The 13426-nt window shown below is 45.3% G+C and overlaps 1 protein-coding gene across 1 annotated transcript; it reads right to left on the reverse strand.

Annotated features, from left to right (window-relative positions):
* Window positions 1-4052: 4052 nt before the first annotated feature.
* Window positions 4053-5967, reverse strand: LOC123407593 (transcription factor MYB53-like). Its single transcript, XM_045100756.1, has 3 exons — window positions 5488-5967; window positions 4650-5396; window positions 4053-4408 (listed from the first exon to the last, which is right to left on the reverse strand). Exons 1-3 carry the CDS (start codon window positions 5751-5753, stop codon window positions 4375-4377), a joined length of 1047 nt encoding a protein of 348 aa, XP_044956691.1. The 5' UTR covers window positions 5754-5967; the 3' UTR covers window positions 4053-4374.
* Between the last annotated feature and the right edge of the window lie 7459 nt (window positions 5968-13426).

Consider the following 13426-nt stretch of genomic DNA (forward strand, 5'->3'; position numbering starts at 1 on the left):
CCACAGCAAGTGTTTGTCAGGCTTATAAAAAGGGTGAATTTGATGTGTCGACCAATAGTTGGCATTTTTCAAAGTGTGACATTTGCCCCCCCTTTAAATTTTCTTGATGGATGATGCAAGGAGATTGAGAGGGAGATCTAGCCAGAGGGCTTTAGGTTGGAACAGAACATTATTCCCGCATCCATCGCAAGGTAGGTATGTGGTTGTTCCTTTCTAGGTCCATGGTTTACCTACTAAGTATCTTGCCATCCCTTGTGGGGCAAGGCTTTGTTATCCTCCTCAGCACTCATGCATTCATTCCTAAATTTAATTGCTCATCATATAGGATTATTACTCGATCATATAAACCCTGGATTGTACCTTGATGTAGTAAAATTAATAATTTCCCCCAGTTTAAGCGGTGAAAAAAGAGAGAAATGATCCAGAGACACCATCGAGAGGTGAGCTTCCTGAAAGACAACGAGTGACCATTTTTTTCTTGCTAGATTTGCATAGAGATATTTGTTTATTCTGGCGGAGAGACAAATCGGAGACAACTTCATGGAACTGGGGACTTTGTAATGTGATGATATATTCCTCGGTGAAATGATCATTCGTCCCCCACTTGCGAAGCAGACCGTATGCCCAATCAACTGGTCTTCGAAGTACTTAACATAACATTGTGATGATTATCAAACAGGACAAACCAATTATCTACTTAACCCACGGTTTCTTACTGACCTGACAGCAGCACCAATTAACCCACGTTTTCTTACTGATCTGACAGCAGCACCAAAAAGTGGCTTCAGAATTTAGACTGTAGGAAGGAAGGCAGTGACCAGATCAAAGCAGCAAGCAGGTCAAAGCAGTACATCCACATGGGTAATCACCTTCATTGGTTACTGCCACCACTGCTAATAATAATTACCTTACATAGTAGCAGACCAGATGGGGAATGCTGCTCAATTATCACTAGGTGATCTACCAGGAATTATAATAATTTCATAATTATATGTCGCTGTCTAAGACGACATATGCACGCTCGCTCTGGAGCGGAGGTAAACTTTGCCTCTTCCTCTCTGAATTACTTACCGTCGTCCATGTGGCTGTCAGTTTGTCCGAGACAGGAAGTTAACCACATGATCTGCACTTGTTCAGTGAGCAATGCAATCTATATACAACATTTGGGAATTCTGAGACCAGACCACGGAGCAACGGGTCTCGCTTGGATAGTTAACTGGTCGAAATCATGATCCTGTCTGGTTGGTCAGCCCATGTCGCGGAACAGCGTTTTCCTGATGAGTAGGAACTGATTATTAGGCCCCTCCTCTCCACACCTCTCAAAAGCTGCACAGTTTCAGGGGTCTCACATGTTTTATATTGTAATAAGCTGACAATTAATGTTTCATTAGTTTTGTGCAGCAAAAAAGTCTGGGTTTGACATGCATACAATGGTGCCTGGTCAGACTCCAAATGCCGGGTTGACCACCGTGCCCCGCAGGCCGGCAGCCATCATATGGATTCTCTATGGTTGTTTTTTCATGGGGTAGGTAAATCTTTGTGCATGTCACCCGTACACTTGTGGACGGCGTTGCATAGGTGGCCAACGACTGGCCATGCTAGGGCTGTTGCCAAGAGTTCTTGGGGCTCAGGTCTCCTGGCCTGGCCACACACATAAATCTTTTCTGGTGGGGAAGCAGGGTTAGCTTAATTCTTGTTAATTAGTTATTTAGTTTGTGGTGAAGGAGAAACGATTTGATTCTGGCCTTGCTTCTATGCCTACATGCGTGCTGGTTTAGCCGAGAGCATAAAGTTTAGGAGAATCTGGAAATAATGACCATTTTTATATAGTATTAAGCAGTGATATGCAGTGCCGCCCGAATCTGATCATGCCCGATAAATCTTGAGAATAAATCCATTTTCTTCTTCTTGTATAATGAAGGGTCTTTCTCGAGCCAAGATGCATGAAGTGTTCCACATCTTCTTTCTCTAGTTCGTGCATGCAATTAGTTCGTTGGCTCTAGTTCAATTAATTAGTGGGTAAGGGGTAGATATACACGTACGTATGAAATGAAAGCCAGCGTGGACTTGGTGTTGAACGAATTATCCGTAGCCCGTTTGTCATCTGCCATGAATGCATGGTCATGTCGAAATCTCACCTCACCAGAAAGCGAGATCCAGGTCACGTATGCATGCACAGACATACATTATAATTCTTACACTTGGAAGTTTCTCGGAAGGTCATTAATTCTGAGGATGGTATGCATATATACGTGCACTTGTAAACTCATTTTTTTTTTTGCGGCAACCTGGACCAATCTGACAGTGAAGAGATCAAGCGGTCCATCAACACATTACCATATAATAAACCAATGATAATATCGATTTTACGTTTATCGACGTGGCCTCGATCGGCCTTCACTTTGCTTGAAAGAGAAACTAAAACTGCCCAAACTGTTGATGGGAAAAAAGGGATAGACAGACAATGCAAGGAAACAGGTTTAAGTACTCTCTAGCTAACAGCTCTAACCACCGTGTCAAATCGGAAAAGCCCGCGAGCTTTTCAAGGATAAAGCGGGCTTAGCAGCTGCTAATCAAAAGGCGCGCCGTATTATGCTAATGAAGCTAGGCTCTAAGCACAGAGGACATGCCAGTTAGCTAGAGCAGTGCATGCATACAAACATATATATGTACGAGGCATGCAGTCAATGGCTTGTGGCGCCCGGAAATGCGCCCGGCCTCTACCTACCGTCTAACCAATTCTGTGACTTATTTGGTCCATCACCAAGGTAGAAAGAAAAACATATTCATATATACACATGAAAAAAAAATCATGTTGTCAATTAAGTTACGTGAGGCAGGCATCGATCGACGATCAGGGTCGGGTCACACCAAGTAGCTGCGGTTTTTAACTAAAAGTGCACCCATGATGGATATTTTTGCACTAAAAGGGAATCTAACTAGGCTAGCTAATTAGACAGGAATCGTACACACATGAACGGGACATGTCAGAAACTGCCCCGATCGAGGACACACACCGGAGATCGACATGGATGTTTAGTTGGTTAGTTCTTCCTTTGCTTTGAGTGATTTGCGCGTCGGAACTGCTGCTATGCAATTATGTATGTAAATCTAAATGAGTTGATTTGCTTGGCGTTGATATTGGTAATGGATTAGTTAAGCTTGATCGGTTAGAGTAGTATTAAGTCCTACTGGTATCTAGTTGAATCTGGTTAACCATGGATTAATTAGCTAGGTAGCTAGATAGATTGATGAAGATAGGTGTTTCTTTTGCCTTGATTTTCGTGCTGGATCGTCAGTGATAGTGGAGAAATTCTAGAAGATTAATAAGGTAACTTTGTCCACTTTGACAAGCTAAAGCTTGAGCGCTTCCCGTCCTTGTCCAACTCCAACTAACTCATTTTGTAGTATTATACCGTTTACATTCTATCATATATATGCATGCATGTCCCCCGCTTGTTAATTTCACTAGTAGTAGTACAAGTGATGTGTGTCTGCTAGTCAATTCTGAAACAACAAGTAACCTCCTTCTGACTGAGAGGAATTAATCAAAGCTAGCTATACTTTTTTCGAGCAAACATTCTAATTTTTATTCAAGCTAGGAGTATATATTATGCATGCAATTTGCTTTCTTAGCTAGAACGTATATATGGTTTAATAAAAACATGAAAGTGAACTTATCTTAGTTAGAACCCTAATGCGAGATGGAAGGCCCACATGGTAGAATATATCTTCTCTAATAATTAGATAATTAAAATACACTAGTCCATATGACGCAAATTTGACTATCAACCATATGTGGTAACCATACAATTATTGTCGCAAAGTACATATGGAGATTGATCACAGTGAAGACTAATGTTGGACTCACAAGACCAACATCGTGGGATTAAAATGTAATCACAGTCCAGTCAAATGACGACCTGAGTTTAGCTTCTTCACGCAAGAGAAAGTTCAAACAAATTAACTAAACCCTGCGTCATTATGCAAGACTCGAGAAATAAAGACGATGAGTATATAGTCACACTCACACACACATACTTTGCTGTCTGGGAAAAAGAAGGTGCTTTCAATTTATGTCACAAGCTAGTTATTACATATACTCCCCACCTCATAAAAGAGGAAACAACAAAGAAACTAATTAAACAAAAATGAACAATAATTGCTGTGAGTGTGTACATATAATATATGTATGTCCTTCTGTTCTTCTTTTGTACATGACTAAAAGTGTGGACTAAACCACCTTTTCCTCCTATCAACAAACAAACTTCACATCTTCGGTATCGATCCACCGAAATATGCATCCAATCCAACAATTAATGGTCTCAATCTCCTTGCTGATTATTTTCCGTATCTCTTCTATCTACCCATGCATCACAGATCACTTGAGTTCAGCCATGACATTTGCCTGCATAAGAAAATAGAATTAATCATGTCAGCTAAGCATTGTGTGGGTTAGTTTCCTGATAAAAATGACCTAGCTAGCTAGTTCAACTGTAAATTAGGATTGAGGAAAAATCATAGATATTATTTACGAGCAAAATTATTTGTGTGTATGGAAAAGAGACATGCATGCATGTGTGCTTTTTTTCTTCTTTTCTTTTTGATAGAAAGGAAGGTTGATGGAATGGGAGGGAGCAGGTACTCACTCTAGCAAATCCTTCCAACCACCGTCCGTGTTGATCTCATCCATTAGGTTCAGGCTCTCTAGCCCGTCGAAAGGGCTCGACGCCGGCGTCTCCTCGAACAGCACGCCGCCGCCGCCATTGTTGTTGCACTCCTGGTCGCCGGCCACCATTGGGCGCGGCGGCGCCACCGCGTCCACGGTCACGTTGCTCCCGCTGGCCCCACCGTGGCCCCCAAGCTCCGTCGAGCTCAGCCCGTCCATGGAGCCCAAGCCATCGAACATGCCGCTGATGTTTTGCATGCCGCTCGCCGGCGCGGAGCTGGTCAGCGCCGGCAGGTTGTTCATCCCGTCCCACTGGCACTGCTGTAGCAGCATGCCCTGGTCGACTCCGCTGCCGCCGTGCTGTCCGCCGTTGCTGGCGGCGAGGAGCGCCATGAGGTTGTCCATGCTGGGCGCGGGAGCCGGCACGGGCGCCGCGGCGGTGGTGAGCGCGCGCACGAGGCCCTGAAGCAGCTGGAACTTGGCGGCGTCGGCCTGAAGCCTGAGCGCGTTCATGTCCCAGGCGCCCGTGGCCGAGCCGGCGCCGCCGAAGTTGCCTGCTGCCGCGAGGAGGCCCGGGAGCCCGGCGAGCAGGCTGAGGTCGGTGCGCGGGCGGTGCGTGACGGGGTCGATGCCCATGCCGAGCAGCTTCTTGCGTAGGTGCGTGTTCCAGTAGTTCTTGATCTCGTTGTCCGTCCTCCCTGGTAGCTTCGTCGCGATCGACGACCACCTGAACGAACCAATCAACCCCGATCCATCAGTCACCGGCGCCGGAGTCGGAGAAGAAGACAGACACAAACAATAGTAGACACGTGGCTTACTTGTTGCCGAGGAGTGAGTGGAGGTGGATGATGAGCTTCTCCTCGTCGTCGGTGAAGCGTCCGCGCTTGATGTCGGGGCGGAGGTAGTTGGTCCAGCGGAGTCGGCAGCTCTTGCCGCAGCGGTTGAGGCCGGCGAGCTTGGGCAGGCGGCGCCAGCTGCCGTGGCCCTTCTCCTGGATGTAGTCGACCAGAAGCTTGTCCTCCTCGGGCGTCCATGGGCCCTTCTTCACGCCGGCCTCCCCGTCGCAGCACGGCGACCGCCCCATCGCTCTACCGATCGACGACTAGCTAGTAGCTAGCTTCTTCTCTTTGTTTGTCGACGAGGCTTAGCGCTTAGTGGAGAGAGAGGTGTAGCTAGCTAGGTTTTTGAGGTTTCGTTGGGGGTGGATGGGAGGGGTTTTTATAGAGAAGGGTTTAGAGGTAGAGGGAGAGGGAGAGGGACCGGCACCGGCAGCGAGGTGGACGACGATGATGCGTGCATGGCGGCATCGGCATGGAATGCTAAAAAGGAAGTCTTTGTGTGCGGGAGACGCAGCCTCCTCTCTCTCACCTCTCTCTACCCTCTCTCTTTCTCACTCTCTCTCTCTCTCTCTAGCGACGGCCTCTGTGTTTCTCTCTCTAAATCTCTCTCTCTCCCTCCGTCTGTCTCTCTCTGACTTTTTTGGCTATGTGGACCGAATCAGTTTGCTTAAGCAGGTACGTTGTTTAGTTAGATATATGCTGGCGTGTGTGTGTGATGCATGTCTTGTTGCCTTTTGTTGTTTTCCTTACGTACGTACATATTGCATGAACAAGTCGATGGATCACGTATACGTATTGCGTATATATGCTTTTGCATGCATGCATGCATGGCGTGCGTGGAAATTCAAGAGACGCCGTGCCTATACGGCTATACGAGTATACATACACATAGTGTGAGCTCACTCGGCTCTGAAATACCCCCTCCATTGTTAAATTTATACATTCATATATAGTCTGTAGTAAATTTCTTTAAAAAAATATATATTTAAGAACGAGGGAGTAGTTATTTCTTGGTTGTCACCATGTATCCAATTGAAGGCCCCATGTCTGGGTCAAATGGGCCTGATTTATAGTGAACTAGAACTTGAAGGGCCGCAACTGTATTTTATTAGAAAGGAACATAGCTATTATAAGGTTTTACAGTCTATGCGATCTAGAACGAGCACCACATGAGCAAACCTTAGATGAGGAACAACCAGCTCTTAAACAAGACCGGTTATCAAACCGGCCGATTTCCAGGAGAGAATATCCTCCTAGATTGACTGTAAGACCTGTGCAGCCGATGAAATTTTGTTATAAAAAATCCTAGCGTTGCGCTCCTTCCAAAGCTTCCAGTGCACCAGAATAACCACCGTGTCGAAGTTCCTCCTAGCATTCTTATGCACCTTCTCCCTGGCCCGCAGCCACCACTCCTCGGTAGAGCCGAAGGCCGAGCCTGGGATAGGGAAGTCCACAGCTGACCATGCTCTGAGCCTACCCCAGACTTCACATGAGAACCGACAAAGGATGAATAGATGATCACAGTCCTCCGACTCTGCGTGGCAAAGTGAGCATAAGGGATCGCATGGCCAGCCCGGCCGCCGAAGGTTGTCCGCCGTGAGGCACTTGAGATGGACCGCCAGCCACATGAAGAACTTACATCGCGGCGTCGCCTTGCTCTTCCAAATTGCACGGTGACAGGGAAATTGTACCTTGGCCATGAAGAACATTTGGTAAGCGGAGCTCACGACAAACAGCCTGACCTTGGACATCTTCCAACATATGGTGTCTTCTTCTTCTTCCCTGAGCGTTACCGATTCCACCATGTCCCAAGTCCTGAGGTATTGGACAATCGCCTGTACAGAGAGGCCGCCAGTAATGTCCCTGACCCAGGCACGTCCATGCAAGGCCTGAGCAATGTTGAATTGTAGACATTATGTAAATGAATAATGTATTGCTAGAAAATGTAAATGAATAATGTATTGCTAGAAAATGTAAATGAATAATGTTGAAAATTATGTATCGATCAAATCTAAGCAAAGTCACACTATTTTACATTCACATGCGGTGGAGCTAAGTCATGGGACGAATACAAGAGGAGGAAGACGTGAGAGAGAAACTAAAAAAAAAGAACGAGGAGGGGGTGGGCGGGCGGGGTAGAGGACAATTGCGAGAGGCAGAGCCGGCGGCAGGAGGGGCATTAGCGAGTGGGGATGAAGATATAGCGGCATTGATGGATCTATAGAGCCCACATGACCTCCGAGGTGTTATGATGTATTTTTTTTCTTTTACCAGAGATCTTTGTGTTTCATACGTGTTTCAATCTCTTCGCACAAGTGTAATTTTCTCTCGTTCTTTGAAAAAGGAAAATGATGACATGTGTTAACATTGAACATATCGGTTTTTGGCACGTATGACATATTGATGTAAAACGATAGATGATGATGATCATCATGAATATATCAACTGCAAATATATCATAGAGACACAAAAGCACTAAAAATATTGAAACGACAGATGCACTGTTAAAAACAAAAGGACATGACCATGTCGTGTGTATGAGGGGCACGTGTGCAGGAGGCAGAGGGGAGTTAGGTCTGTGTGACCTGACACGTCTAGACTTTGGCCTCCCAGCAAGGAGCAACGAGGAAGGAACTACCTGCTTCTGCCTCTTCCCCCCCTCCATTCAATTCCCCTCGTGTCACATAAAATCAATTTGGTGCACCTCACCGGCCGCCCTTGGTGGGCCCCACCTTAGCTGCCTCTACAAGCAGTGGGACCCACCTTGCAGCATCTAGCAGCTGGATGGATGGATCATGTCTGATGATGACTGTCAATGGCCCAGCTGGCCTAAGCTTGCCGGGTGATGAGCAACTAATTAAGTAGTTTACTGGGATTATTCAATTGGAAGAACATACTAGTGGTATGTACATGTGTATGTGAATGGTTGACTTGGGAAATGGGTTTTGCTTATTAGTTTAACTATGCATGGGTGAGGCTAGGGTGTGTTGAGTGGACAGTTTAGTGAGCGGTCACATATGTGTCCACAAGGCCAACAGATAGAAGAATGTCTTTTCAGTTACAGTTAGCTCAGATGTTGCTGATCCATTTTCTTTTTATGATAAAACGCAGTTTCTACATATAATTGGTTTGGCTATTTGAAAGTAGGAAGCCGATTGCATACATGCATTTTTCTAACATGAAAGAATAATGGCTCATGTTGCCATTTGGCATGAAGTGTTGAGGAAAAGTGAGTTTTTTTTTTGACACATTACAGGCCTTACTTAAAGTGTGTGAATTTTGTGATAGTAACTTGGAAGCAACAAAGCGGCTTGTTTTTCACCTTTGAAACGCTTGGGTGGGGACATGCGATCGACGTTTGGGTGGTGCGGGGTGCTCGACGACTACACGAGGGTGTGGCTCTGCGGTGGCTCCTGGGACATGACTGGCTGCAGCTTCCCATCCTGGTTCTGACAGCACAGGGTCCATGGTGTTAACACTAATCTTGATATTTTTCATAAGCATGTTTAGTTTGATTTTTTTTTTTGAGGTGGAGATGGCTTTCCTCACATCCCTCTCGTCCCCCTCACCACCGACGCACCCACGACGGCGCTCATCATCGCCGGCGGCTCGGGCCGGCACGTAGGAGAGCGTGACCGTAGGCAGCGTCCACGTACGCCTGAGCGACCGTGTGCCGCAAGCTACACGCGAGTCGGGCATTCTCGGGCCTAGGCCCGTGCCAAGTGAGGCCACGGCCCCGCCAGGAGAAGGCCCGCGTGATACAGGATGCGGCGGTAGGGCTTCGACGTTATCCCCATCCGGACCTGCAGTGTCGCCCATTCCCGATCTCTCCTCCCTCCTCGGCCACTTTTGGGGGAAAACTAGGGTTTCGCCACCTAGGGTTTCACCTTCGTTCGGCTGGTGGGAGGGGAAGGTGGGTGGAGACAGCAGATCGTTCGCTGAGGTGACAGCATCGCCACCGCGGCATCCACCCATGGCCGGCCGAGAGATGGGAGGTCGCGGGTTCCGCGGAGATGGAGGTGGCGAGGGTCGTTTTGGGCGCGGCGGAGGTGGTGGTCGGATCGGGCCTGGAGGAGGTCGCGACCGTGGTGGAGGCGGAGGTGGCCGTAACATGGTGTGGATGCGCGAAGCCGAGGATGGCGGACAAATCTCCTCCAACTTGGATCCGCGCCACGGCGGCTCTGACAAGAGTAGATGGGAGGCGGCGGCCATGGAGGTGCAAGGAGGAACCCGCGGGGAGAAGTGGGGGCGACAACAGCACCCAGGTTGCCGCGGGCGGATCTGCGGGAGGGCGCCTTCAAGAGACGCGTCCGCAACAACACCCTGCTGATCGTCGACATCCCACCCCCGGCAAGAGGAACGCCTCTCCACTAGTGCGGGGCGCCGAGGTTTGCGTTACTTGCAGAGATCCTGGACATCTACCTGCCTATTGTCCGCGTGCTGTTTGTGGTAGATGTGGGATTCATGGGCATTTGGCTCCGGTTTGCAATACTGTTCTTCCTTGGGAATGTGTAGCACCCATGTGTGGGTTCCAGGCAGAGGGAAAAGGCTTTTTCTATGTCCATGATTATAGTACTCCTAGCCAAACTACTGATAGGAACAGATTTATCGTGATATCTGTGGTAGAAGGTCATGCATCTGGTAGGCAGCTGGAGGAATTCTTTAATTCTTACATCAATACTAACTGGAGGTGCTCGGCCAGATCTATTGGCCCTAATACCTTTGTTATGAGGTTCCCATCTCCTAGGGATGTGGATAAAGCCTGCTTTGCTGAAAGTATGAATGTTAAGAGTTGTGGTGCTGTTATTAATTTGAGAAAATGGTCTGAATCTGTGGGGCTAAAGGGGTGCTGAATGTTGCTTGGGTTAATGTGAGTAATATTCCTTTGGATAAGAGACATGAGAAGAACATTGCTTATGTGGGATCTCTTGTGGGAGTAACCCTGGAGATTGATAAAGCTACTATTAATAGACCTGAATCTGTTAGAATCAAGTTGGGCTGTAGAGATGCTGAGGATATCCCTGCTTCAGCAGAAGGGGTGTTGGGGGGACACTTTTATGATTTCTTTTATTCTGTTGATAAAATCCTGATTAAAAATCCTCCGAAGGAAAGAATTGGAATACAGCATGAGAATGAGGAGGGTAATGCTGCTAAAAAAGCTAGATTCAATACTGAGACTCCTGGGAAAAAATATTGCATCATCATCTAATATGGGGGAGTCTTCGGCTCCCCTGGGAACAACTGGTGGATATTATGGAAAAAATGTGGTGATGAAACCTGTGGAAGAATGTATGGAAGAGGAAAAAAAACATAATGAGAGTGAGGACATGTTGTCTGAAGAAGAGAGTGATGAAATGGGAAATGAGCTACTTATTGATACTTTGGTGAAAGAGGCTGAGAAAAATCAGAGGGATGATGAAGGGGGAGATGAAAGGGGAAATGTGGACTCTGGAAGGGTATTCTATGATGAAATTACTGTGAATTCTTTGCAGATTGTGCCAAGCTCTATATCTTTTCCTAGCAAAAAATTCTTATCTTATCTTGATGCATGTGTGGGGGAACCTGTGGTGACTGAGATGGATCCTACTGACATCTATGATGATCAAAAAAATCAATCCTATCTGGTGCAATCCCCTGATAACTCTAGTGAACAAGTGGAAGTGATCCCTACTCCCCCTGTGAGGGAGGAAATGCAAACCAGATATAGAAAGAGGAATGTAGGAGGCAATATGGAGCATATGGGACTCAGAGCTGAGAGACTGGCACAAAAAAGAGACCTGCAAGGTAATAGCATATCTCATGTGAATTCTTTTGAAGTTTTATCAAATCTTGAGATTATATCTGCTGCTGTTAAAATGGGTGTTAATATTCCTGATGATGATTTTGATTCCATAGATATCATTAGAGAACTTGAGATATCTAGAGCTAACATTGCTAAAAAAGTTGATGAAAATAATATTCAACATGATGCGGTTTTGTTGCTTACTAATGCTGCTGGGGAAACATCTCTAGTAAATACTGAGTGGGGAGGGGATGAGGATTTAGATATTGATGACTTTACTGTGGTTAGATCCAGAAAAAAAGAGAGGAAAAAAGTTAATGTTACTATATCTAAACCTGTGACTAGAAGTCAAAAACAGAAAATGGGAGATGGTGCAGGTAAGGCTATGGCTCCTGGCAAACCTAGCACCAAACAACATAATACCAGAAATAGAAAAAATGATTAGTGGCTTTTGGAATTGTAGAGGGATTGGTAAAAGAGGCATGGGGACATATATCTCTGACTTGGTCAGGGATTTTAAGCTTGAACTTATTGGGATTCAGGAAACTATGAAGAAGGATTTTTCACCTAAATTCTTGAGAAAGATTGATCCTGGAGAAATTTTTAGTTGGAGGTGGATCCCTTCGGAAGGAAAGTCAGGTGGGATATTAGGAGGCTTTAGAAACAATGTTTTTGATCTTGTGAATTGTGTGGAGGGAAAATACCTTATGAATTTCGAATTATGGAACAAGATTCTTAAGATGAAATGATGTATTATGGTGGTGTATGGATCAGCTCATGAAGAATTTAAAACTGATTTCCTCACAGAGTTGGCGGCTACGTGTAGTCACATTACCTGTCCTTACATTGTGGGAGGAGATTTTAATATTCTTAGATTTGTGGGGGAGAAAAATAAGAAAGTGAAATTAGGACACTCTTCAGATCTTTTTAATTCCATTTTTAATGCTCTTTCCTTGCGAGAGGTGGATATGGCTGGTGGCATGTTTACTTGGTCTAATAATCAACATAATCCCACATTGGAGAAACTAGACAGAGTATTCATGTCCAAATCCTGGGAACATCTGTTTCCTTTCACTTTTGTTAGAAAGATTGTTAGAGAGATGTCGGATCACTGTCCCCTGATCCTTAATACTGATGATAATGTTCCCATTAATTTTGGTAAGAGGGAGTTTAGATTTGACCTGAATTGGCTAAACAAACCTGATTTTCATACTGTGGTTGCTAAAATCTGGATGCAACCTGTCTATTCTGATAATCCTATTGACTTTCTGAATATCAAACTAAAGAGATTCAAGAAATACTTTAAAGGGTGGGGTGCAAGTAATTTTGGTCATGTCATGAAAAAAAGGAAGTGGCTAAGAGAGGAATTAGGTCGTATTGAGGAGTTGCAAGAAAATGGTGTTTTGAATCCTGAGCTATATTGCAAGAAAGTGGAAATGCAGGTTGAGTTAAATGGTTTGCTACTGGAAGAGGAGGTAACTTGGATGCAGAAATCACATGACAACTGGTTGCTAAAAGGGGATAGTAATACTGAGTACTTCCATAGGATTGTGAATGGAAGGAGGAGAAGAAACACCATTGTGTCTCTTAGCTGTGGAAATATGATTATAGAAGGAAATAAGAACATGCTTAAACATGCTACTGATTTTTATAAAGAACTCTTTGGTCCTGCTCCTGGGAATTTGTGCAAGATTGATGAAGATATGTGGTGTGATAAAGAGAATTTGGGTGATGTTGAAAACTTTCTCTTAATTAGACCCTTTTCTGATACAGAAGTGAAAAATGCTCTGTTTTCTATGAAACATAACAAAGCCCCTGGGCCTGATAATATACCTATAGAATTCTTTCAATCTTGCTGGGACATTGTCAAGGGTGATGTGATGCCCCTTTTTCATTGGTTCCATGAAAATAAGCTTGATGTGGAGAGACTCAATTATGGTATAATAACGCTGTTACCTAAAGTTGTTGGAGCTGATAAAATGCAGCAGTTCAGACCCATATGCTTACTTAGATGCATCTACAAGCTGATTACTAAGGTGTTAACTATCAGATTAGAACCCCATGTGGACATCTTGTTTAGTCGACACCAGAATGCCTTTATTAAAAATAGAGATATTATGGACGGGATCATGTCAT

Source organism: Hordeum vulgare, chromosome 7H, assembly GCF_904849725.1.
Source record: "Hordeum vulgare subsp. vulgare chromosome 7H, MorexV3_pseudomolecules_assembly, whole genome shotgun sequence".
Taxonomy (NCBI): domain Eukaryota; kingdom Viridiplantae; phylum Streptophyta; class Magnoliopsida; order Poales; family Poaceae; genus Hordeum; species Hordeum vulgare.

Excerpts from the sequence above, each read along its gene's own strand:
- LOC123407593 (XM_045100756.1), bottom strand. The coding sequence starts at position 5,753 with ATGGGGCGGTCGCCGTGCTGCGACGGGGAGGCCGGCGTGAAGAAGGGC. Across the intron at positions 5,397-5,487 it reads CACTCACTCCTCGGCAACAA|GTGGTCGTCGATCGCGACGA; the intron begins GTAAGCCACGTG and ends TGGTTCGTTCAG. Across the intron at positions 4,409-4,649 it reads GGTTGGAAGGATTTGCTAGA|GCAAATGTCATGGCTGAACT; the intron begins GTGAGTACCTGC and ends TTTCTTATGCAG.